Source organism: Anolis sagrei, chromosome 2, assembly GCF_037176765.1.
Source record: "Anolis sagrei isolate rAnoSag1 chromosome 2, rAnoSag1.mat, whole genome shotgun sequence".
NCBI classification, from domain to species: domain Eukaryota; kingdom Metazoa; phylum Chordata; class Lepidosauria; order Squamata; family Dactyloidae; genus Anolis; species Anolis sagrei.
In genome coordinates this window covers 58197977-58224578 of record NC_090022.1, presented here as the reverse complement: position 1 = coordinate 58224578, position 26602 = coordinate 58197977, and the positions used below count along the sequence as shown (strand labels likewise).

General features: G+C 40.0%; 1 protein-coding gene across 4 annotated transcripts in view; it reads right to left on the bottom strand.

Annotated features, from left to right (window-relative positions):
* Window positions 1–26602, bottom strand: part of ARHGEF3 (Rho guanine nucleotide exchange factor 3) — a 186875-nt gene that overhangs the window by 34126 nt on the left and 126147 nt on the right. For 2 of the 4 annotated variants that reach the window (XM_060766091.2, XM_067463531.1), the window contains exon 1: window positions 15717–15903. The exons of the other annotated variants lie outside the window; for them this stretch is intronic. In XM_060766091.2, the coding sequence (XP_060622074.1) occupies window positions 15717–15812 (96 nt within the window). In that variant the 5' untranslated portion in view covers window positions 15813–15903. Of the gene's footprint in view, window positions 1–15716; window positions 15904–26602 lie in introns of those variants that run through there. 4 annotated transcript variants of the gene reach the window in all.

The following is a 26602-nucleotide window of genomic DNA, read 5'->3' as shown; positions in this document are numbered from 1 at the left end:
TTTTTAATACATAAGGCCAGGTTTATAATATATCAGAATTTTTTTTTAAGTGTAAGTATATCCTGTACTTTATGAAATGCATGGCCAACATAAATGAAAACATGATAGCATAAGCAAACAACATATAACATGGTCTTGGGTTTTTTGAATAGCTAATCAAATCACATAACATATCAGATAATCCTGGCTTCTAAAGAGAAGGGCTATATTGTGCTCTTAGCCATATAACAGATAGGTTTCATCCTGTGAAATAACTTCAATTAGAGAGGGAACCAAACTGAAGTGCAGGAAACCTTGGCTATATGACACCATACAGAATCTCCCCTCAGTATAGTTCTCCAACCAGGATTTTGAAAAGAGATGGTTGCCTAAATTATCTAGTTTCAAAAGAATAAGGAGGATGTGGTTTAAAAGGGTGGGGAGATGTGTTCTATTCTGAGTGATGAAAGGTGCAGGTCTTCCTCTTCCCAGTGCTATATACTTACTCAAATTTGTCCTCTATTTCCTAATAACAGCAGCAAACCAATAAGTTAGGGCTACTTCCCAAATTTGGAAGGGGCCATGATTTGGTGCAGTTCAGAAGTTTAATTAAGTATGCCATGCCATGTCAGCTTCCATTCCTCATGCAAGGCATTCATGCATCTCTGGGTTGAATGCAAACAAAAAATCAACTTCAGTTTTGTACGTTTACTGGCCACAAGCTACAGACCTGTGCCGTATACTGAAATAACAGTCTTTACTTGGCTATATGATATTAAATAACTTGCTCTTACCAGAATTCATGAGGTGAACAAAAACATGTTTTCTTTTTTTCTTTATTTAGAATACACCTATCTCTCCCAGTAATTACTTCACGGGCAATACAGATAAGAAAACCAGGAATAGCCTGGTTTCATGAAAACGGGGAGATGCTTTGTAAGACAAATATCTCCGACTCTTTACTTCTGCCACCTCTCTGCAAATTTCCTGCTGTTTCCTTCCTGGCATCTTCTGCCTGTTCTAACCCCCTGCTGCTCCTCACTTGCACACTGTGACCAGGTCCACTTTTTTTGCTTCTTGTTCACAACTGCTTAAACAAACAAACACATTAGAAATCAGGGTGTTTCTTACTGGGGTGGGGGGGGTATGCTCTTTTGGTTCATTTTGCAGCTATTCATCTGCATTAAAATACCCTTCTCATTGTGGAATAACCCACTCCTAGCCAGAAAAGTGCTGCAGGAAATGTACTAGGTTTTAAAAATTAAGTATTCTCCCCAGGTCTACATGGCTATGGAACTCTGCACAATTTCAATGCTTGGAGATAAATACCAATGTTTTGACAAGAGCTCATTCCATACATATTCGGATATTAGTCTTGGAGATATGTACACTTGTTAGCTAACAATGTGAAAAACAATGAAATGTCACATTTGGTTTTAAGACACTCTGGTTCAGAATCCACCTTGGAAATCCACCTTTAGATCACTGCATCTGGGCCTCAATACATTCACTATAAAATTTCAGAAGAACAAAAGATACAATGTTGGAAGGTTTTCTGTCAAATAGGATATGTTATCCAGTTAGTTGGAATCAGAGGATTTTGTTCTACTGCAACGTTTCTCAACCGGGGGGGTTGCGAGGTTTCAGCGGGGTCGCCATAGACCATCAGAAAACATATATTTATTATGATTTTAGGAACCCCTTTGGCAGAGAAAACTGAAGATTTCTCCATCTGTCCTTCTCTTCCTTTTTGAAAACAGATGGTGAATCCTCCCACCAAAAGACCTCCTCCTGCTGTGATTGGCTGGTCTCTCAGCCAAGGGGACAGCTGTTTCTGAGACTTCAAGTGGGGAGGGGAGAGCAGGTATGCTTGGCGCATGGTAGCGTGGTGCACATGTGCAAGCAAGAGAAAGCATGCGAAATTGGAGGAAGGGTTACGCCAGTGAATCCCTTCAAAGCATGGAGGTTTTGTGTGGGAAGTTTGGCCCAATTCTATTGCTGGTGGGGTTCAGAATGCTCTTTGATTGTAGATGAACTATAAATCTCAGGAACTACAACGCCCAAATGTCATGGTCTGTTTTCCCCAAACTACACCAGTGTTCACATTTGGGCATATTGAGTATTCATGCCAAGTTTGGTCCAGATCCACCATTGTTTGAGTCCACAGTGCTCTCTGTATGTAGGTGAACTCCAAACCTCAAGGTCAATGCCCACCAAACCCTTCCAGTATTTTCTGATGGTCATGGGAGTTCTGTGTGCCAAATTTGGTTCAATTCCATCATTGGCGGAGTCCAGAATGCTCTTTGATTGTTTGTTGTTGTTGTTCATTCGTTCAGTCATTTCCGACTCTTTGTGACTTCATGGACCAGTCCACATCAGAGCTCCCTATCGGTGGTCACCACTCCCAGCTACTTCAAGGTCAATCCAGTCACTTCAAGGATACCATCCATCCATCTTGCCCATGGTTGGCCCCTCTTCCTTTTTCCTTCCATTTTCCCCAACATAATTGTCTTCTCTAAGCTTTCCTTTAAATAAAGCCCATAAGATACTTTGATTGTAGATTAACTATAAATCCCAAATGACAAAATCAACCCCCCCCCCAACCTCATCAGTATTCAAATTTGGGCATATCGAATATTTATGCCAAATTTGGTTTAATGAATGAAAATACATCCTGCATATCAGATATTTACATTACAATTCATACCAGTAGCAAAATTCCAGTTATGAAGTAGCAACGAAAACAATTTAATGGTTGGGGGTCACCACAACATGAGCAACTGTATTAAGGGATCATGCCATTGGGAAGCTTGAGAAACACTGTTGTACTGCGATGGTATAAATTCAGTATTTCAAACAGTTTTTGAAAAAGAAGAACAAAGAGGAGAGCCATTCTTTGTCTAGGACTCTTTGAGGCCAGGATGCAAATCCTTCCTCAGCCATGGAAACTCATTGTATGACCTCGGGCAAATCACAGTCTTAGAGTAAACCTCATCAGAATAATTCCTGCTAACCACCTCCTCCCAGAATAAGGTTACTGTAATTCAGATAATGTGAAGGCGCGTTCAACAATAATAAAGAACCAGCAGTAAAGTGTTCAGCCTCAGTCTAACTTTGCATAGGTCTGATTTTCGTGCAATTTCTAATAGAAGTAAAATCTCATTGTGTATACTGGGCTGAAGTCTTCAATCCTATGCATACTTATGATACTAAGCACCATTAAATAAAGGCTTTCTTCTAAACCCAAACAGAAGAGCATTGTAAGTACGGTAATGACTTTGTCTAAAATTTCCATGCATGCAGAATGCAAAGATATTGTTTCTGTGGGGCAACAGGAAAAGCTCTGTCTCACCATAAAGTAGTCCTGACCCCACAATGAAAGTCTGATAAATGTACACAATTAACAGAGATAAAAGGAAGCATTGCTTTACTCTGAGTGAATTATTACTTACATTTTTCAAGCTTATTTTACCAGATTACGAAGGCATTTTACATGGGAATGCTCTTGAAGGTAGTTCAGAAATACAGACTGATTCAGAAGACAATTGCCAGGTGTTTAGCAGCATTCAATATGTATTATACTTGGTTAGTAAGGAACTAACTATAATCTGAAATGTGAATGTATTAACAGCAATTTTAAGAGAACTGTATTGGATTCCAGTACATTCTTACAGGTTAAACGAGTCTTCAGTTTTAGAGTCCTACACAGTTTGAAACCAATGTACTTAAAGGTCTATCTTCTCTCATAATAACCTGTGCAAAATTTAAGATCTGCTTCAGGACACACTCCTGGGTGCTCACTGCCAGGGGATTTCAGCTGGCTGGCAAGGAGTCACCAGATCATTTAATTTCTGTGTGTAGAGTGAGTGCCCTTCCATGAGACAGAATGTTATATGTTATGTTGTTTTATCTCTCCTCCATTATTTATCCTATTTTTTCTTTAACTGATAGGTGAATGCTGATGCACATGAGACTAAATCTGGTAAGACAAGCACATAAATGACATAGGCAACTTTACTGGAGCTTAAATAGAAACAATCTCATTTTATTTACCATAGCTGTTAGATCCCTGACACTCAGGATCTATCCATTGGCCAACCCAGCTGCTGAACTAGTGAAGCCTGTCTACTGGAAAACTGCAAGATAGCAACTGGGATCAGCATGGGTGCCAGGAACTGTGTAATACCACTGGTGAGCAAGGCAATGGGTAGTTCCTGAGCTCAGCATTCCCTTAACGTTTAGACCAGTGGTTCTCAACCTGTGGGTCCCCAGATGTTTTGGCCTTCCAGAAATCCTATCAGCTGATAAACTGGCTGGGATTTCTGGGAGTTGTAGGCCAAAACACCTGGGAACTCACAGGTTGAGAATCACTGCTCTAGATCCTCTAGATTTCTTCAGGGGATCTTCAAAGCAAGTGAGACCAGCATATAGGTCATATCTCGCACTCCCTGTGGATCAAGCCCATGATAAAACTGCCAAAGAAGAACAGGGACCCATAAAATCCATCCAACTCCCTCTTTAACTCCTGCTTGCAGAATACTTACCCTGACATAGTAAATTATGTGTCATTTCATCTCCCTTCCCCATTTAAAGCTTTAAACTGATCTGGTATCTTTTGGCCCTTATACTATTGTTTGATATTGATATTCTATGGCTTTCTTTTTCCAGTAAACCTCTCTGAATCTGTTAATAATAACACCATAATATCAAGATTAAAGCAAACAAGTGAATACCTTTCATACTTAAGGAAACTAGGCATCATTTGCCTTCTCTTCCCCACAAAAACAACAGTTTTGTGTCTGCATTGTGAAGGCAAGCAGATTTATACTTTGAGCATCCTTTATCTGGAATTTGTAATCCAAAATACTCCAAAAGCCAAAATCATCCATATAGCTGATTGAGATAGTGACACCTTTGCTTTCTGATGGTTCATTGTGCACTAACTTTTTTTCATGCACAAAACTATTTAAGTACATTGTATAAAATTGCTTTTAGGCTATGTGTATAAGGTGTATATGGAACAAAAATTGCATGTTGGGACTAGGGGTCCTATCTCCAAAATATATCATAATGCATATACATGCAAATACAGGTATTCCCCCACTCAAAAGTTTAAAATTCAAAACACTTCTGTTCCCAAGAATTTCCTATAAGGGCTACGCAACATGTATTATATAATATCACCTACTTCTTCAGGTACAGGACTTTTAAAAGAATAGTGCTTTAAAAAAAAGATGGTACGTTTAGGGTTTTTTTTTTATGTTTAGCTGCAACCCAGCTTTTATGCTTTCTTCTTTCACCTTGATTAGAAGGCTCCTCAGCTCCTCCTTGCTTTTGGCCATCAAAGTGGTGTCATCTGCATATCTAAGGTTGCTAATGTTTCTTCCAGCAATTTTTACCCTAGCCTTGCATTCCCCGCACATTGCATGATGTGTTCTGCATACAAGTTGAAAAGGTTGGGTGAGAGTATACAACCCTGCCGTACGCCTTTCCCAATCTTGAACCAGTCTGTTGAAAGAAGAAAGTGCAAAAGCTGGGTTGCAGCTAAACATTAAAAAAAACCAAGATTATGGCAACAAGAATTATTGATAACTGGGAAATAGAGGGAGAAAATGTGGAGGCAGTGACAGACTTTGTATTTCTAGGTGCAAAGATTACTGCAGATGGAGACTGCAGCCAAGAAATTAGAAAATGCTTACTTCTTGGGAGGAGAGCAATGACCAATCTCGATAAAAGAGTGAAGAGTAGAGACATCACACTGGCAACAAAGATCCGCATAGTCAAAGCCATGGTATTCCCTGTAGTAACCTACGGATGTGAGAGCTGGACCTTAGGGAAGGCTGAGCGAAGGAAGATAGATGCTTTTGAGCTATGGTGTTGGAGGAAAGTTCTGAGAGTGCCTTGGACTGCGAGAAGATCCAACCAGTCCATACTTCAGGGAATAAAGCCCAACTGCTCATTGGAGGGAAGGATAGTAGAGGCAAGATGAAGTACTTTGGCCACATCATGAGGAGACAGGAAAGCTTAGAGAAGACAATTATGCTGGGGAAAATCAAGGAAAAAGGAAGATGGGCTGACCAAGGGCAAGATGAATGGATGGCATCCTTGAAGTGACTGGATTGACCTTGAAGGAGCTGGGGGTGATGACGGCCGGCAGGGAGTTCTGGCGTGGACTAGTTCATGAGATCATGAAGAGTTGGAAATGACTGACTGAATGAACAATAACAAATGTTTAGGGGGAAAAAATCACCTGCTTCAAAGCTGTTCTGGATAGCAGAATGGGTACTAATGTGTAGCCATAATATGAAAATACGTAACATTCCAGAAAACAAGCCACTAACTGTTCATGTTCAAGAATAGGTGAGAGGTGTGCTGGAACCCACTGCCTCAATCACAGCCTTATTTTTCCAAAAATGCTTCCTGAGTCTTAGGTTTCCTAGAATATTAGCTATTGCGGCCACATACAAAAAGGTAAACAGTAGAGAAATTAACAAAGACCTTTACTGAAGGAGAAGCTATAAATATTTATAGCACAGGATGCTACTTTATCCTGTTTATTTTCCTTCCTTTCCTTACAAGAACTGGATGTTTGAAATTTTAATGCTAAACGAACAATGCTGATCAACATACTTGTTCACAACAAAGTAGTTTGGTGCTTTATGTGTGTGTCACTTAACTTGAAAATAAATTGGTGCCATTGTCGTTCCATACACAACATGAATTTCTGGAAAGGAAATGCTTTCTCATGTATCCTGTTTACCGGCTGAAAGAGCTAGATTTACCCTTGTTTGCCACAAGCCACATCATTTTCTCATTAAGTGCTTGATGAAGAAATTAGAAATTACACATTAATCAGGGCTTGTTTTTGAAAGGGTATGCTATAACCTCATATCTGAAGTCTCCACACCAAATACAGTCTCCCTTTGTCAGGGCTGCCACTAAAATGGAAATACAGCAAAGGCAGGAGTTAGGCTCCTGAATGTTCCTCATGTATGCCAAACAGGTGGCCGAGGGAGTCTCCAGATGGCAGTAAGCATAAAGACTGCATGCCTGGCTGCTGGGCCCTGCAGATGCTGCCCACCTCCCAAAGCCATGTGCACATTTACGTAACAGCCTGGCTTACAGGAGTTAGGTAGGTGGGAGAGGGCAACTGCTACTGCTACTCACTTCTCAAATCTAAGCCTGCTTTGCCAATAATAATAATAATAATAATAATAATAATAATAATAATAATAATAACAAACGCAGCACCCAAACAAGAATCCAGGAACATGAAAGGCACTGCAGACTACTCCAACCAGAGAAATCAGCCATAGCAGAGCACCTGATGAACCAACCTGGACACAGCATTTTATTTGAGAACACAAAAATGCTGGACCACTCTCACAACCACCATGTCAGACTACACAGAGAAGCCATTGAAATACACAAACATGTGGACAATTTCAACAGAAAGGAAGAAACCATGAAAATGAACAAAATCTGGCTACCAGTATTAAAAAATTCTAAAATTGCAACAGCAAAAACAGCAGAGAGAAAAACAGGCAGGGACATCTAATCACCTTTCAAGAAGAGTTTGCTCCAGGCACAGTCAGCCCATTGTATGCTAATCAAGGTGGTCGTTTGAAAGATCCACACCTAGCCCAACTTACAAAAGCCCTTTGTCTCACCCTGGTCATTCCACAGATATATAAACCCCCTTTTTCCCAGTTCCAGCAGACCTCACCTCTGAGGATGATTGCCATAGATGCAGGCGAAACGTCAGGAGAAATGCCTCTAGAACATGGCCATATAGCCCAAAAAAACCCACAAGAACTGAGTGATTCCAGCCATGAAAGCCTTCGACAATACAATAATAATAATAATAATAATCTTTCTTTATATCCCACTACCATCTCCCCAAAGGGACTCAGGGCGGCTTACAAGGCACTCCAGGGTGCACATATAACATACAACAGGTAAAAACAGTACAAAAGTAGGAAACAATTATAACAACAACCCCCGTCAATATGTGTAGCATAAAACCAAAATAATAAAATTTTAAACAACAGCAGATAAAACTAACTGATATCAATTCACATGGTGCCAAGTGTCAACTTCATATGGGCCCATTCAACTTACTCAGGTCAAAGGCGTGTCTGAACATCCATGTTTTCAGGTTGGAGCAGAAGGATTGAAAGGTGAGGGCTAATCTAATTTCTTCTGAGAGGGTATTCCAGAGCCGGGAGCCACTACAGAGAAAGCCCTCTCTCTCATCCCCACCAACCGCACTTGAGACAGTGGAGAGAAAGACCTCCCCTGTCGATCTCAGAGCCCATGTCAGTTTGTAGAAAGAGATGTGGTCTCAAAGATAGGTTGGACCCAAAGCTTATAGGCATACTCACTCAAAGGCAACCCTGGTCTCAGGAGGTGGTGGTGTGTGATTACAGCCACCACCCACTTCCCAAAACTGGGGATGTTCCATGCACATCCATAAACAATCCTAGCTTCAGGAAGTGGGGGCAAGTGATTGCCATTGCCTCCCACCTCCCAAAGATGGGATTGTTTTGTGCATGTTCATAGTTTCATCAGGTGAAGTGAGGGCAGCAGCAATTACTCAGCCCTCTTTTCCTCAGCTCTCCCAATATGGAGTAAACTCCTAGTGTTCAGCAACTGTCCAAGACTAAGAAAATGTGAAAGAAGCAGTTTCCAGTCAGCTCCCTCTCCAGCAGTTGTCTATGGGCTTCCCTGCCAAAGCTGAGAAAGCAGGGAAAGTTGGGTTGAAAGAATGTGAGTTTGGAGATGAGGAAGCTTTGCTGATCATATGAGTCCAAAGACAAGCGCAAGAGCTGAGGTGACCACTGGTAGTCAGAATAACGGTAAGAAATGTGGGATGGGAACAAAACAGACAGTTGATAAACCAGTTACTGGGCATCTAAACTGTGGAAACTCAACATATGGTCATAATAACAGGAAGTGGAAAAAGGGAGAAATCACCAAAGAAGAATTCAAACAAATAGCCAACACCTGTAGGGAAAAGGTCCGCAAGGCTAAAGCAAAAAACGAGCTCAGACTTGCCAGGGACATTAAAAACAATAAAAAGGGCTTCTATTCTTATGTCAGTAGAAAAAGGAAAAACAAGGAGGCGATAAGACCTCTTCGAGGAGAAGATGGGGCAATGCTGACAGGGGATAGGGAAAAGGCAGAACTACTTAATGCCTTCTTTGCCTCGGTCTTCTCACAAAAAGAGTGTCTTCAACCTCAGCAAGATGGGGTGGATGAGGGATTGGAGGACATCCAACCCCAAATTGGGAAAGAAGTCGTCCAGGAATACCTGGCCGCTCTTAATGAGTTCAAGTCCCCAGGGCCAGATCAACTACACCCCAGAGTATTGAAGGAACTAGCAGAAGTCATTTCGGAACCATTGGCAACCATCTTTGAGAGTTCTTGGAGAACGAGAGAAGTTCCAGCAGATTGGAGGAGGGCCAATGTGGTCCCAATCTTCAAGAAGGGAAAAAAGGATGACCCAAACAACTACCGTCCAGTCAGCCTCACATCGATACCGGGCAAGATTCTGGAAAAAATTGTTAAGGAAGCGGTCTGCAAACACTTAGAAACAAATGCAGTCATCGCTAATAGTCAACATGGATTTATCAAAAACAAGTCATGCCAGACTAATCTGATCTCTTTCTTTGATAGAGCTACAAGCTGGGTAGATGCGGGGAATGCCGTGGATGTAGCATACCTGGATTTCAGTAAGGCCTTCGACAAGGTCCCCCATGACCTTCTGGCAAGGAAACTAGTCCAATGTGGGCTAGGCAAAACTACGGTGAGGTGGATCTGTAATTGGTTAAGTGGACGAACACAGAGAGTGCTCACTAATGCTTCCTCTTCATCTTGGAAAGAAGTGACAAGTGGAGTGCCGCAGGGTTCCGTCCTGGGCCCGGTCCTGTTCAACATCTTTATTAATGACTTAGATGAAGGGCTAGAAGGCATGATCATCAAGTTTGCAGACGAAACCAAATTGGGAGGGATAGTCAATAGTCCAGAGGACAGGAGCAGAATTCAAAACGATCTTGACAGATTAGAGAGATGGGCCAAAACTAACAAAATGAAGTTCAACAGTGACAAATGTAAGATACTCCACTTTGGAAGAAAAAATGAAATGCAAAGATACAGAATGGGTGACGCCTGGCTCGAGAGCAGTACGTGTGAAAAAGATCTTGGAGTCCTCGTGGACAACAAGTTAAACATGAGCCAACAATGTGATGTGGCAGCAAAAAAAGCCAATGGGATTTTGGCCTGTATCAATAGGAGCATAGTGTCTAGATCTAAGGAAGTAATGCTACCCCTCTATTCTGCTTTGGTTAGACCACATCTGGAATATTGTGTCCAATTCTGGGCACCACAATTCAAGAGAGATATTGACAAGCTGGAATGTGTCCAGAGGAGGGCGATTAAAATGATCAAGGGTCTGGAGAACAAGCCCTATGAGGAGCGGCTTAGGGAACTGGGCATGTATAGCCTGAAGAAGAGAAGGCTGAGAGGAGATATGATAGCCATGTATAAATATGTGAGAGGAAGCCACAGGGAGGAGGGAGCAAGCTTGTTTTCTGCTTCCTTGGAGACTAGGACGCAGAACAATGGCTTCAAACTACAAGAGAGGAGATTCCATCTGAACATGAGGAAGAACTTCCTGACTGTGAGAGCCGTTCAGCAGTGGAACTTTCTGCCCCGGAGTGTGGTGGAGGCTCCTTCTTTGGAAGCTTTTAAGCAGAGGCTGGATGGCCATTTGTCAGGGGTGATTTGAATGCAATATTCCTGCTTCTTGGCAGGGGGTTGGACTGGATGGCCCATGAGGTCTCTTCCAACTCTTTGATTCTATGATTCTATGATTCTAAGTGGGAAACCACCAAAAGAGACAAAGGCAGAGATGAGAAAAGTGCAATCCATTTTGTTTGCTCCCCAATCCAACATCAATCCCTGTAATCCGCTGAATCCTCCAAAATTCTATTTATTTATTTTTTGGTTGCAATTCTGGGCAATTTTTACCTGAAATCCATATTATGGTCTCAAAAATGTGCCAAAACACATATCCCCCTCAAACCTCCAGAACTCAGAATTCCCTTCCATCCTTTTATTTTCAGCCATACACTAGCCACATTTGTGGCAGAAAGGATGCTGATATAGTCACTTTGGCTGATATATGATCAAATAAAGAAGTATTTGAGAAAACTACTTGGTGGATGCAGCATGTGGGGATGGATTGGATCCCACCCCGGTGTAGTTGCCCACTCCTGCCATAAAAGGAAGAGAGGAAAATGTATTAATATTTATTATATTTTGTATGTATGTTTGTGTATGAGTAAACTGTTGACTTCTGGCAACTCCATGAATGTCATACTTTTGTTTTATTTGAAAGCAAAAGAAATGAGCCTCACAGATCTTTTAGTTAAATGAATCCATGAATCCACTGCTACAAATGCTAAAAGTACTTTCTCAGAACTACAAAGATACAGACTTTGAAAGAAGATGAATTTCCATAACCAGAAAGTCTGAACACCTCTGCATCAATAGCTTCCTGGTTGCTGACAACAGGTTATCTGTCCCAAAGCCAGAATTCATTAAGGCAGACCTACAGAGAAAGGGAAAACAGCCATAACCATCTCTTGATGTGCTACAGCCATGGTGGTGTATGCCACTAAAGGCTGGTTGCAATACTTTAAGGGAAATGTGAAAAACTTCTCTCTAAAGGCCTTGTAGTCCTTGGTCTCTTGTTTTCAGGGTTTATTGTTTGAAACCATTCAACTGTTTAATTATTATTTTATCCTGTGTTGCTCTAGGAGCTTATGATACAGGATAGGATATATTTGTTAATAAATTTTAAAAGATTCATGTGACTCCCACAGTTTCGAAGCCTTTAGCTCTTCAACAGAAGCTCTCCTTAGCAGTAATCCAGCTGGCGCAGCAATAATGCAATCTTCAGTATTAATTCCAGAGGCTAAAATATGCAGATCCTTTGCAATTACTTTGTTTACCTAGCCTGCATATCATTCCTTCTTGAAAGTGAGTGCTGAACAAATGAGAAACATGAACATGCATTACTTTAAGTACCACTCAGCTTCACTTGACTCCCACAATTGCCACTTTCTCCATGCGCAACACAGTGTTAAGCTCTCAGTTTTTCAGTTTTTATCTCATTACATCACACAGTTCAAAGTTCCTGGTTTTAGATGGATTAGCCAAGGCTAGACATTGCTTTGTTACATGATTAGCTGGTACCCTTTTGCTGCTCACTGCCTGGTGTAAGTCAGTAGAAACAGCAATAATTAAAGATCCACTGCCTTGGAAACTACAAGCACAGAGACACAACTTTTCACAGAACTCTAGACAAAATTTTAATTAGATTAATAGCAATCATTATGGCTAACTAAAATGCAAATAGATGTGTTTTTTCTCTCCAAAGGATAAGTCTTCTGACTCCATCATGGTTCAAGAATTTTACCACAGAGCTGACATGAGTAGAAATATTTGTGAAGTAAGACATTTTACAGCAAAAAATTTAAAAATATTTCTAGACAGATAGAAGAACTGAATCATTGGTAAATCAAAGGCAACTATTACAGCAATTGTCACATGTAGATAAAAAAATGTACAGGTTCCTCTCCCTTCAACAAATAACAGGTACTGTGGAGCATGACTAGTGTGTTTGGCAGGTGGACCCAATGTCCTGTTATGTGCCTAATTAAGGCAGGTTGTAGTCAAAGTAACCTGCTAGTAAGTGTGCAGCACTGTAGTGGGCTGGATGATGTATTGCATTTCTCTGCCAACAAGGATCAGTGACCAGAGCTAACAAAGACCCTCATCAAGTCTCAGCCTGCCTTCTCAGAATAACTTGCTATCCCATGCAAACTGAATTGTCCACACACAAAATACTTTGGGAACTGCTCACGACTCCTGCCAATGTTGTGACCAACATTTTCATCTTCATATACCTGCCAAAAAGATGAGCACTTTCAATCCTTCCCAGAACATGGGATAACCCATGGATATTAATGACAGAGTTGTAATCTTGGTTTAGTCTTATTTCTCCCCTCCCCTTCCATACACACTTTCAGATGTATTTAAATTAAGAACACATCCACACTAGACACATGCTTCAAGGTTTTATGGGTACGACTATTGCCAAGAATTAACTTCATCCATTTTTGAGAGTAAACCTTACATAAAAAGTGATGTCATGGAATAGATGACAATAGATGGAATAGATAAAATCACATTTGAAGATGAGATTACTCATGTTTGTCCCACAAACAAACACTAATGAGCACCAAATGACAGGAAGAATTTCTGCCACAATATATACCAGTTTCATTTATCAAAACGGTTGTTTAATTTGTTGTTGAAGGCTTTCATGGCCGGAATCATGTCCACACAGCCCGGAACATGTCCATAGAGCCTGGAAAACCCACAGGAACCCAGTTGTTTAATTATTGGTTATTACATATATACACTCTGGAATACCAATCTGCATGCAGAAAAAAACCATAAGAGGGATGACCATGTTAATGTCAACTTTCATCACTTGATTACCTGGATCAATTATTTTACTTCACCAATATTTATTCAGCTGCCAAATTAGTAATGTGTTAGCTAACAAAGATCTCAACCAGTTTCAGTTGCTTGAGTTAACAAAAAGCAGAGCCATTTCAAGGCCAAGGATTGGTGCTATTCAAATGTGCTTTGATACTAATATTGAACAAGCACAATAGAATCCCCTTTTCACTCTAATCCAGACTAGCATGGCTATATCTTTGAATTCTACCACCATAGTTATTGTGTGAAATTACTTGATATTAATTTCACAGTTATGTTGGAAACTTCTAGCCACATTTGGACAATCAGATGAGTTATACAGAATCTTTTGTGCACCTGCAGAGAATCACTTTGCTCTCAACACAAATAAGTAAAGAAGCCAGGAAGCCTAACCACTGTTGCATCCAAAGCAGTAACTAAGGCTGATGGTCTCCAAACAAATCACAATGTAGAAGCCAACTTTAAATTATGATTTTATAACCAACCTGTCTGGAAATAGCTGTAAGCCATTCACCATATAGCTTCCCTATGTAGACATTATGTGACACTGCAACTTCTCAAGTTTTCTGAGGTTTTTCCGTAATTTCCCAATCTCCCCCACCCCATTTGTACAAAGAGAGAAGTGAAGCAGCTGCATGTGGGCGCATGAAACTTGTGGGTATCTATTAAACTGAGATTGGGTCATCTGAATCATGGTAGTATGCATAGCCCATACCTGTAACTATTTCTGTCAGAGTTTTATTTCCAAAATGGCATGTTACACGTAATTTATACTTTAAATGCTTATTAATTGTGTAAAGGTTCATGCTCATGAGGAGACCCCTACAAGAACAACATAGTACATTTTCCATCTTACATGTTTATGTTTCTCTAATATTAACATATGGGAGTAAGAATTGCAGAACTAATATGATTTAAAAAATAAATTTTCTTAAAACTTTATTGTGTCAATTAATAACTGTACCCAAAGGATCAAGAACATGATTACTGTTTCAGAATTTACACCCTGTAAAAAGTTTATAATACCATCAGTTCGAACTGATTTGATCAATCCATTAAAGCTACTATCATATGTACATTCAAGAAAGGCAGCTCTGAAAAATTTTACAATCTTTCATTATAGTGCTACATAATTATATATGTAAATCAGTGCAATGTTGCCTGATTGCTGTAAATAATAGATTCACATACTTTGCAAAAGAGGCAGGAGTACTGAGATTTCTACTTGTTTCATAAATATTAAGCAATTTCACCTTTTAAGAGACTGGCTGCATTTGTGTCTAGATAAATCATGAAATTTTCAACATGCATCCATGGAAATGAATTCTCCTCTATAGCAGTGAACACATTTCTCTACAAACTGTACATTAATTTGAAGTGATGTATACTTTTATATCTAACAGAAGTAGTTAATCTTGAAAACTCTCCGAATATCATAGTTATATTGACGTAAACAGTCTATGGAACATTCATGACTTCATTTCCACATTAGAAGCAATGTAGTCTTGCTAAAACAATAACCCCACTCCTTTATCTATGAAAATGACAAGAATTTAAAATAAACATACCCAGCAGATAAATATTCATAACCTAAAAGATGTTTATCATTACATCTGGTTGTTTTTTTTTTGTTTTCATTATTTATTTGTTTGTTTGCAGTATTTGTATACCTCCCTTCTTAACCCTGAAGGGGACTTGGAGTTGGCAACAATTCAATGCCATTGATTAAAAAAAGTATAAAACATCAAAACTGACCCTCCCCTGATAAAACATTAAACATTATTAAACACATCACATAAAATAATATCACACAGCACACAAAGACATAGCACTAATTTCATGAAACACGCATTGTTTATATTATACATTTGACTGCAGTATACATCATCCTAAATTGCTTACTCCAGAACAAAATCCCATTTTACCAAATCTGGCAACCACCTTAAGTCGCCGATAGGCTGAGAAAGGCAGCATACAAGTATAGTAAATAAATAATAAAAAAATAAAATATTTCACTGTAAATTAGGAACAGCTACAGAAAGCTGTTTCAAACCTCTCTGTATAGTTGAGGTCTGACTTTTCACTCTACCTCAGTTAACTGCAGTTTCTTTAGACTAGCAAAGAAAACATTGTGCAAACACTGAAATGCCTCCAGACCATACCTCTGTCTCTCTTCCCGAGATGCTTGCTGCCTGTACTTCTAATCCACAGCTTGCTCTCTTGGCTGTGAGATAAAATGGATAATCCTTTGCCACCATTGTGGCTGAAGGAGGAGCAGTTTCGGATGTCACCGCTGATTCTGTGTGTCTGTACAATATGAAAGCAAAGCCAGGTCTTCCGCCTGTAAGCTCTCTGGCAGCCAAAAGCCGGAGAATGGAGCTGTTCTTCGCCAGCTGCACTAGGCTTCTGATAACATTACCAAAGGCAACACTTGTGCTCCACTGAAACAGGAAGCCAAAAAGCTCTTGAGTGTGTCAAGCAAGTGTAACCGAATACTGTTCATTACTGAAGCCCGCCCACTGACACAGGCTGGGAGGAGAGTGGGAGAGACTTCAGTAGAAATCGGAACAACACAGCAAATTTCTAAAACTCACGCAGAAACCAATGGAAAAATACTTGACTGTGAGCAATGTACTGTTTCACCAGAAAATGGAAAGGAAAAAGAGAAAGAAAGAGAGAGAAGAACAAAGCACTGGTCACTGTCTTTACATTTTAAAAAATGGTATCTGGTTGTTGGCTTTTTGCATTTAAATTAGAACAAACACTTGTCAGAAGCAAATAATGTATTGCAAGTGATTTATTCAGAGGTGAGTAGCTCACACAATCTCCACAGTGGGGTCCAGTGTGGACAAATTTTAAACAAAACAATGTTATTGATTGATTTTAACTGTTATTCTATCAAAATTGTTTTACCACCAGAGAAAACTCCTGATTAAAATCATGGACTAATGCTGATACTTCTTCACATACATCTTGAGCAATGATACGAATCTGTTTATTAGAATAGGTTAACTTACAACATATAGGAGAGAGGTAGTTTTTAAAGATATCTTTCTTTGTATTTATTTATTTAATAAATAGCCGTGTATGCGCGCATGCACCTTCAAGTTCCCTGTTGATGTATGGCAACACCAGGGTTTTCTTAGACAAGAAATAATCTGAGTTTGTTTTATCCATTCCTTTCCTTGAAATTGATAGCCTGCAGCACCTAGAATCTGTTGGTGGCCCCCATTCATGTACTACATAGAGCTAACGCTATCTAGTTTCCAAGATCAGGCAGGATCAGTTTCCAAGATCGGACCTCACAACCTCTGAGGATGCATTGCTTGCCATAGATGCAGGCGAAACGTCAGGAGAGAATGCTTCTAGAACATGGCCACATAGCCCAAGAAACCTGCAACAACCCAGTGATTCCAGCCATGAAAGCCTTCGATAATACATCAGACAGGATGTCTAGGAAGGTATACAACAGTACAAAATATATTTATCACCTGTGACAAGCTTTGGATGCTACATATTAGAAAGGATGAAATGTAATATTTATTTATTTATTTACAACATCTCTACCTCACCTTTCTCCACCCCAGAAGGGACTCAAGGCAACTTACACTTAGGCAACTATTTGATGCTTTCAAAAGCAAGGTACAGTTTAAATAAACATTTAAATAGAATTATAAAATGCCTTAAAACATTTAAACATATAAAACAATAATTAAACTTACATCAACATAATAGTAAGGTGTGCACTCCTAACGGGACATGGATCTGCTGGGCCACCACTAAATTAGGTGAAGTTGTGTCAATCCAATCACCTCTCCAACCTATACATTTTAGACATTTCTGGACTATTGTTGCTCTGGACTAACTTTCTGCTAGCATTGTGTCCATATCACTGGACCTGGAGGAATTTGGTCCTGGGATAAATTAGTTCTCTTCCTTAATCCTTGTTCACTGCCTTTTTGGATCTTCAGCTTGTATACCTTTCTGCTAGCAGATTCCTGAGATCTGCCAGCACATGAATACTTTCACTAGCAAGTACAAGAGAAAAAACTGCACTCACTTCACGGCCCTATGCCATCCTCCTTTCTCTCCTTTAGCTAATTCCTTTGCCATACTTGGCCCAGCTCCACCCACAGAAGCAGAGCCTCACACCCCCTCCACATCTTAGTACATCACATAACTTTCTATGCTGAGAAGCCAGAGCTGGTAATTACAGTGCTGTATTAGACAGACTAGAGACATTCAGGAGAGATGAAAAATAAATGCCTTTGTTTGATTGTAGGTAACTCACTATGCACATGATTTCAACTGAGCTACTAATTCATTTTTATGAGTGCAAATATATGTTTATGCTAGCATGTTTGTGTTGAGATTTGTGGGAACTGTTATTTTTAAATGAGTCAAGAAAAAATCATTTTTTTCCATTTGAAATCCAATTTACATCCAAAGGCCCTTGATCTTTTCAGTTCTTGAAAGTTATCCAATTTGGCCCAATCTAGCTATGTATTCTTTGCGTTATGTGCATTTTTTAAAATATAGAGAGTATTCCAGCATGCAATTCCCTCCCATTTGTTCTGAAATTGAATAGTCACAACAAATTGTTTCTATGTGCTTTTTTGGGCATGGAACTTATTTTTTCATGTAAAATTTACAGAGGATGTATAGGCTTAAACTTTATTACAGTGATGTCCCTCCAGCAACATTTTCTGAATTGACGCTACTGAATTGATGTGTCTAGAGAAAGAAAATTCAAACAGTTATCATTAGTTCACACAGTTCCCTTTCCCCATTTGTCAGAGGGTAGGATTGTTTTTATAGTTTAGCTCCACTTCAGTCAGTAGGCAGACAGCTTCCTCTTCTTTGTCTTCTCCAAAATATAGCAAATGGAAAAATAGCTCTGTATGGCATGTGTTTCAATGCATGGAAGCAAATGATTCCTTTTGCTGATTACAAAAGTACAAAAGGGGATGAAATATTATAGCACCCTCTAAATGATATAGAAATACAGGGTTAGTCAAAATGAATAGGCCAATAAGAAAATTAATTTTAGACGAATGTATGTTTATTGTAACCAAACTACAGCTACGTATCGACAGATAAATTATCAAAGTTTTGTCTCACCTTCAGAGATGTTCGATATGGGCGCCCCGTGTGACACGGCAGACGTCCAAGCGATAGTCCAGTTCATTCCACATCCGTTGCAGCACATCCGACGTAATGGCATCGAATGCAGCACATATGCGCTGTTTTAAGTTGTCCAAGGTCAGCGGTAATGGAGGTCGGAACACAGTGTCTTTCACATACCCCCAGAGAGAAAAGTCGCATGGTGTGAGGTCGGGGGACCTGGGGGGCCACAGGAGGAATGGAAGATCAGTCACTCCAGCACGGCCAATCCAACGTCTGGGAAGGTGTTCGTTGAGGTACTCGCGTACACTGTTGTGCCAATGCGGAGGGGCACCGTCCTGTTGGAATACGAAATCGGGCACTTTCTCTTCTAACTGTGGCATCAACCATTCAGACAACATGTCAGCGTACACTATGCCTGTTACGGTTTTCTCCGCGAAAAAGAATGGGCCAAACACGTGACGGTTGGTTATTGCACAGAAAACGTTTACCTTCGGCGAATCCCTTACATGTTCCAATACGGCATGAGGATTTTCAGATCCCCAAAAGCGGAGATTATGCCTATTGACCTTCCCGCACAGGTGAAACGTTGCCTCGTCACTGAAGACCAGTCTGTTGGCAAAGCCTTCCTCCTCTAGTCTTCGCTGCATTGATTCGCAAAAATCGCGTCGTTTCGAATAGTCACCTTTTTTCAAAGCCTGCACCATTTGCAATTTATACGGCTTGAACTGCAAACGTTTGCGTAACACGCGCCACACAGTTTTTTGCGGAACGTTCAATTCCATGGAAACATGATTTGTCGACTTCTGGGGACTTCGTTGAAAGGATGCACAAATGGATTCCACTGTGTCTTCGGAGACACGCGGTCGTCCTGTGGTTTTACCCTTGCATAAGCAGCCCGTCTCCTCAAATTGCTTTACCCACCTCGCAATGGAATGTCGATGAGGTGGTTCCTTGCCATACTTGGCTCGAAATTCTCGCTGGACCGTAATTACTGACATTGTTTTAGCAAATGTCATCACACAAAACGCCTTCTCTTTGCCTGATTCCGCCATTTTGAAAACAGCGACTCCTAGCGACGCCTAGCGGCATTAACGTACATGTGTGTTGCTCAAAAAAACTTTGATAGTTTATCTGTCACTACGTAGCTGTGGTTTGGTTACAGTAAACATACATTCGGGTACAATTAATTTTCTTATTGGCCTATTCATTTTGACTAACCCTGTATATGGGAATGTGGGTTTCATTTCTTGTATGCAGTCATTTGGATTTGGATATTCAGATCTGTACATCTTAATTATTTTTACTTCCTTTTTATCACCCCTCTTATAAATAGTAAGGCTCTTCTTTTTCTTTAGGAAATAAAGTGATTTATAAACGGATGTATTACTTTGCCTGTCAAACATATATCTCCATATCCAAGGAACATAGTCAAAACATACATATGAGGCCACCACTACACCTCAGGTTGTAAATCTAAAAGGAATCAAGAGTTCTACTATCCACTTTAGAACAGTGCCTACACAACATAATGGTCTCTGAGCCATAGGTTACAGCTCCCTGTTGAGTTTCCAAGAAAGAAATAACCAATTGTTGCCAATAGGCACAAAAATGGTACCAGACCCTGGCACATTAGAAAAAATAATGAATTGCTGTTTCCCCCACATCAAATAGTCTGAGAAACATTGCACAGATTGTAAATTGAAATGTGCAGCCCTGACAGTAAAAATCTGTTTTATTCTCTTTAAAGCAGTGGTTCCCACCTTTGGTCTTCCAGGTGTTTTGGACTTCTTCTCCCACAAATCCTAACAGCTGGAAAGATGGCTTGGATTTCTGGGAATTGAAATCCAAAACACCTGGAGGACCAAAGGTTGAAAATTGCTTCTTTAAAGTCTAGTATATCTATTACTTTGTGCTTTATTTTCTTTACCCCAAAAGTGAGTGAACCTCATTGAGATTGACATAAGGAAGGTTTGGAATCATTGTATCAGCAGAACTAACATAGGGTTGCTGTAGGTTTTTCGGGCTATATGGCCATGTTCTAGAAGCATTCTCTCCTGATGTTTCGCCTGCATCTATGGCAAGCATCCTTAGAGGTTGTGAGGCGAAACACCAGGAGAGAATCCTTCTAGAACATGGCCATATAGCCCGAAAAGCCTACAACAACCCAGTGATTCCAGCCATGAAGGCCTTCAACAATTCATGGAACTAATATATTTATGCCAGACAGTGAAGCAAGTGGCCTACCATATTCCTAGCTGACAGGAAGGCAAAAGAATGGAATCAAGACTACGGCATCAGAATCATAGAATTGTAATCATGGCTGTGAGACCAAGCTTTTGAGCAGCAGTAACAATTATAAAGGAATCATGTGATTGACAATTGATGGATTTTGAATTAAACTTGGAATCAAACTTGGATTTTTTTCTCTTTTAAATTGTCTTTTTAACTTATGATGATGTTTTAATCAATGTTTAATTGTTTTTATTGTTGCTGTTGGCCTCTAATGGTTGCCGGTTGTAAGCTGCCCTGAGCCGCCCCCCCCCCCCCCTTGAGGGTGAAAAGGACGAGATATAAATGTCTGAAATAAATAAATAAATAAATAAATAAATAAATGAGAGACCTCATGGGCCATCCAATCCAAGCAGTAAAATTGCATTCAAAGCACCCCCGATCAGAAGACAAACTAGTAATTAAGTTCAATTGAATTAAGTAAGACTAATTTCTGGGGAAGCATGTTTAAAATCAGGCAGAATACCTTTGAACTTACCAACCTTCCAAAAAAGGATGAATGTTTACCCTAGAGGAAGATCAAAGAGTTTATAAGTTCTGTGGGTCAAGCCATAATCATGCCTTGCATCAAGAGAGTGCAAAACAGATTCTGACTTCTGAGAAATCCATTTATGGAAACTGTTAGACATTTAGGAGGATATCCTATGCCCTGTACTCGTTTCAAGTATTCTAAGTAAAAGTTAAATTCTGACGAATTGTGGAGATAAATACAGCATGTGTAGGAACACTCACACTCAGAGAGAATAAAATATAAACATACATCATGAAGCAGATCTGAAATAAAACCCATTTTCTTCTAAAGAATATGATTATGCATTCTGTTGGAAATTGCCTCTACAGAACTGCAGCTACTGCAAAATGTAGTACCACATTGTTTCCTGGAACAAGCTGCTTGAGGTCTATAATACCAAAACCAGCATGTGAGAATAAGAGTTCATCTTCAAGATCTTGTCTCAGTCAAGTAGAATGCACAGAACATGTTGCCAACTACGTATTTGGGTTAGCCAAATTGGAGCAGTGGGTTGCTGTGAGCTTTTCAGGCTGTATGGGCATGTTCCAGCAGCATACTCTTCTGAAAAGAGAATGCTGCTGGAACATGGCTATGCAGCCCGAAAAAACTCACCACAACCCAGTGATCCCTGTCATGAAAGGCTTCAACAATACAAACTGGGGCATTTAGCTGTGAAACCAGGCTTTAGAGAAGGAATTGACTCATATTTCAAAACTCATATTTATCAACATACCATATCCCATTTGATCTTGAAAGCTAATAGGGTCAATTCAGAACTGGGAAACAACCAATTAATATCAGGTGCTATGGGCTATATTTCAGAGGAAAGAACTGGCAAAACCATCTCTGCGTGGTCCTTGCCTAAAATATCCTATGAAATATGTGCACATGGGGTCATCACCATAAGTGAACAAGCAACTTGAAGGCACAGAGCTATGCACACATATCCCCTGGGAAGGAAGTTTACTGAGAAGTCCTGGAAGCAACAGGAAGCATAAGAGTAACCAAAAAAAGGTCTGCCATAATCTACACTGTCTGGATCTCCAGAAGTCATTCAGGCCCTATTTATACTGGAAATCATAGTCACAAACTGGCAACTACCCATCCACTATCATTTTGAATGCAGTAGGCAGGGCCATTACTTCTCAGCCCTGTGACTTCTCTCTTTGTATATCTCTTGCATGGCACTTGCACATTGAGCTCTAAGGAGCAAAGTATACATCTAGGGTTAAATCTTACCACTGGCCAAAAAAGAGGATGGTTTATGAAGTTGGACAGCAGACACACTTCAAAGCAGAAACTTACTTAGACTCTATCAGTATATCCCAGTCCTGTTAAAATACACATGATGTCTGATGCAAAATAAACAACAACCTTTGCTCTGAATGTGTGTTCCATAGCTACAGTTTCAAACAATTATATTCTATGTTGTAAGCTATCTCAAGGCAGAGGCTGTAGACACAGTTTTGTTGATCCCATGGATTTGAAAATAAGGCTACTATTTGACTTAGGTCAAAATGTTCAGTTAATCATAAAGTGAGGTACTTGACACACAAGATTATCCCCCTCCCATCCACCTCCCTCTCTCCAGTTGAAACATCCAGCCATTACCTCCCTGCCAAATTTCTGTAAACCTATAAGCAAAAACATTCTATATCATCCTTGGGCGGCTTATCCCACAACTGAAATGCTTTTATAGGTAAAAACATTTTTACAGGATTTAAGATCTCCTACATCTTAAAAAAATGTTTCCTTTCCTAAGATTAGAATCCAGAACAAAAGAGACACAGATGAAAACCACTGTCTATTTTCTTACAGACAACTTTTTCGAAAGGAACAATTAGCACATCCTTTTGATAGTTCCTCATCGTTGAGTCCCATCATATCCAGATTGCTGGCATCCCTCCTGAACCAAAGCAAATTCAGCCAATTCCAGCTGGGTTTATTGTTTCCTGCTAGTTTGTTTAAGCCAGAGCCCACCTTTGCCCCAGAACTAAGACACAAGGCAACTACCAATATAGTTTTAAGAGAAGTTTTGGGGGAAATCATGCAGATCAAAATGCAAATCAATCATACAATTAATCATATTATTAACATACAAATTAAAACAGTTTCCACACTAATAAGAACTAAAATTAAACATTTAAAACCCAGGACTGTAATAGCCAGGCAGTCACTGAACAGAAAAGTCATTATCTCGTGTCTTTATGTAACACTGCCATACCATCTTGTATAATTTTAAGAAATATTACTGTCCTCTAATGAATGGTTTCTATCTTTGCTTTTCTTCATGTTCTTGTCTTACTTTCCCCCATTTCCCTTTCAGTCTAATAGCCTGGGGCTTATGGCTTGTCCTCTGCTTAGTAATGTTGAAGCAGAATTAAGAACAGCACTTGGGAGAGCAGAGTCTCCATTACCCATTGCAGCTGAGAAAAACAGGAGATCCACTCGCTCTTTTAGAACAATGAAAACATGAAGAAAAGACAACTTCTCCTGGATTTTGCTTTCTTGATCCATTGCAGCCCCACAACTCAATTCTCTCCTACTTTTTGCTCAATTTTAGTCCACATCCTCACTCTTACTCCAAAATAAAGTAGACATAGTTCTCAGTTGCCTCAGGAAGACCACATGTCTCATGACTGGATCCACAGCAGAAATGCTGTACCCCAACTGTTAATATGGCTCAAGAGGAAACTAGATTTATTTTGGTGCTCCTGGAAGTTCTGGATTGATCCCAGAATTTTGGAGGTGTGAACAGCTGGAATGGGCTAGATCTTGATACATCACCTCACCATCAGCCACAGTAGCTTCCTGCCAGAGACTTCCTGGTGACATCGCTTCTGGTGATGTCACACCAGTGCATTCAGCTGTGTCACCAGAAATTAGGCTGTCACATGCAAGCCTCTGACAGGAAGCAGCTTGTGGCTGGCAACACATCCACAGTGGCAGTCCCAATATACCCTCAGCCTGGGCAGCCATGGCCAAAGGGTCCCAAGAATGCTCACAGGCCAAATGAGGACAACTCCAGAGAGTTCACCCCACATTAATCAGGCTAGACCCAGATTGTGTCACACAGTACTTTCAAGGCCTTATTCCATCAGCAGATTATCCCCATATCGCAGGCATGTAGCCAGGGGAGGAGGGCTTGGGGGGCTTCAGCCCCCCCCCTGAAATTCTCATGGTGGTCCGCGAGAAGGCCTTACTGGTACATTATTTAAACTGTTATGTTTATTCATATCATGATCTGATCACCATGCTCAATATATCCCATATGCATGGGGGTATTGGGGTAACGATACAAAAGGTTTGCGAGGGAAGAACCTCTTTCACTCAGACTCAGCCCCCCCCAAACAAAACTCAGCCCCCCCCCCCCCCCGGAAACAAAATCCTGGCTACGGGCCTGCCATATGGGTTTGTTTCTGCAGAAACTAGAGATACAGGGTTTTTTATACCTCAATGCTAGATGATTTTATATCATTGAATTCCAAAGTCATAGATAGAAAAGCATGACTTCACTTCCTTTCTTCAATACTCTTGCAATAAACTTAACATTAGGAGGCCTACGTTATCAAACTGATGAGAAAGCAGATCCTACCAGATACCTTCTGTAAATTACCAGGAAGTGGCATCTGTTATTTGCAGATGTGTCAAATGAGATGTGATTTCCTTCATGTACTTGAATTTCCACAGCCTCTCCATATGTAACAGTTCACAAATAGAATCTGAAAGGTCAGATTTTCAAAGAATTTGCAGATTCCTGGCAAGAACTGATAAAAGAAAAGGGATGCAAGCTGGAGATGGGCCGCAAGGTGTGAAAAGTAAGGAAGAATATGCCTTCTTTTTAATGGAAAGTCTTGTCTTGTTCACACTTCTTCTGTTGTGTATTCCTGCACAGCAGGGAGTTGGACCTGATAGCCCTTGCAGCTACTTCTACCTCAATGATTTTATGTTTCAATTTTATCAAGTATTGCCCACCCTTTTTCAAGCTTTTCCACCCATATAGCTTAAAACACAAAAACCTCGAGCACAAAGATGCCAAATTCTAAATCTCAGCTAAATCCTCATGTGACCTTTGTATGTCTTTATGACTAACAAACATTGATACTGTTATCTTATACAATTATCCACTCAGTTCACAAGTTCTCCCTCTCTTATTGCAGAGCCTTAGAATTAACCAATCCAATAATATTTGCTTTTTCATTTAAATCAACCCAGTTTTCTGGAAAAGATTCTTGTTATCTTACATTGTTTTCGTAGGTTATTCATTCCTGTTGGACACACCTCGCTCCCTGTATTTTGTGGTCACTTGGAGAAGTTTTATGAAGTCAACAGCAGAATAAACCCTGGACCACATTGGCAAAAAAGCACCCATTGTGTACATTAGAACTTGCTTCATCCAAATGACTTGCTCTCTGAACATAGAGATGTAATCTGCTCGCATATTAATAATATATATTCTCTATGTAAGCACATTTTACACTTCTCTGGGAACATTAAAATGTTACCTTTAACTATGAAGCAAGGCTAGTAGCAGAGTAAGAGATTTCAGGAATACTTTGAAATTAAACCTATAGTGCAAGATAGGAAATATTTCAAATGCAAATTAAAACTAAAGTGCATCATCTACCATGCAGCAAATTGTGTGTTTCTGGAAGATGCAAAAAGATGTGGCCCGAATTAAGCCCCAATTCAAAATCAGTAAACTAGAATTAGCTTCTTTTAATACAATTTGTTTAGGTCAGGCATTTCAAGTTGTTGTTGTTGTTGTTGTTGTTTGGTCAAAAGATTTTATATTGGTAGCAGAAAAATAATAGTTAATTGTGGCTATCTACAAATAGTATATATAAATAATACATGCTTTACATTTTGTTACCCTTTGCAATGGAAGGTGTGTTCACTTGCATTTTTTCACATGAATATGCATTGTGAAACAAATTCCTCCAGGAAGAAAGCAATTTTTTCCATCACTCAGTTTCTGTGTTACAGAACACTTGTGCCATGCAGGCTCAAATACTATTTGCACCTCCAAAAAAGTTAAGTTAAAGCTAACCTCACTTTATATTATTGCAGTTATATAGCCTCCTTCAGCTGTAACACCACGCTAGCCCACTGAGATCGATC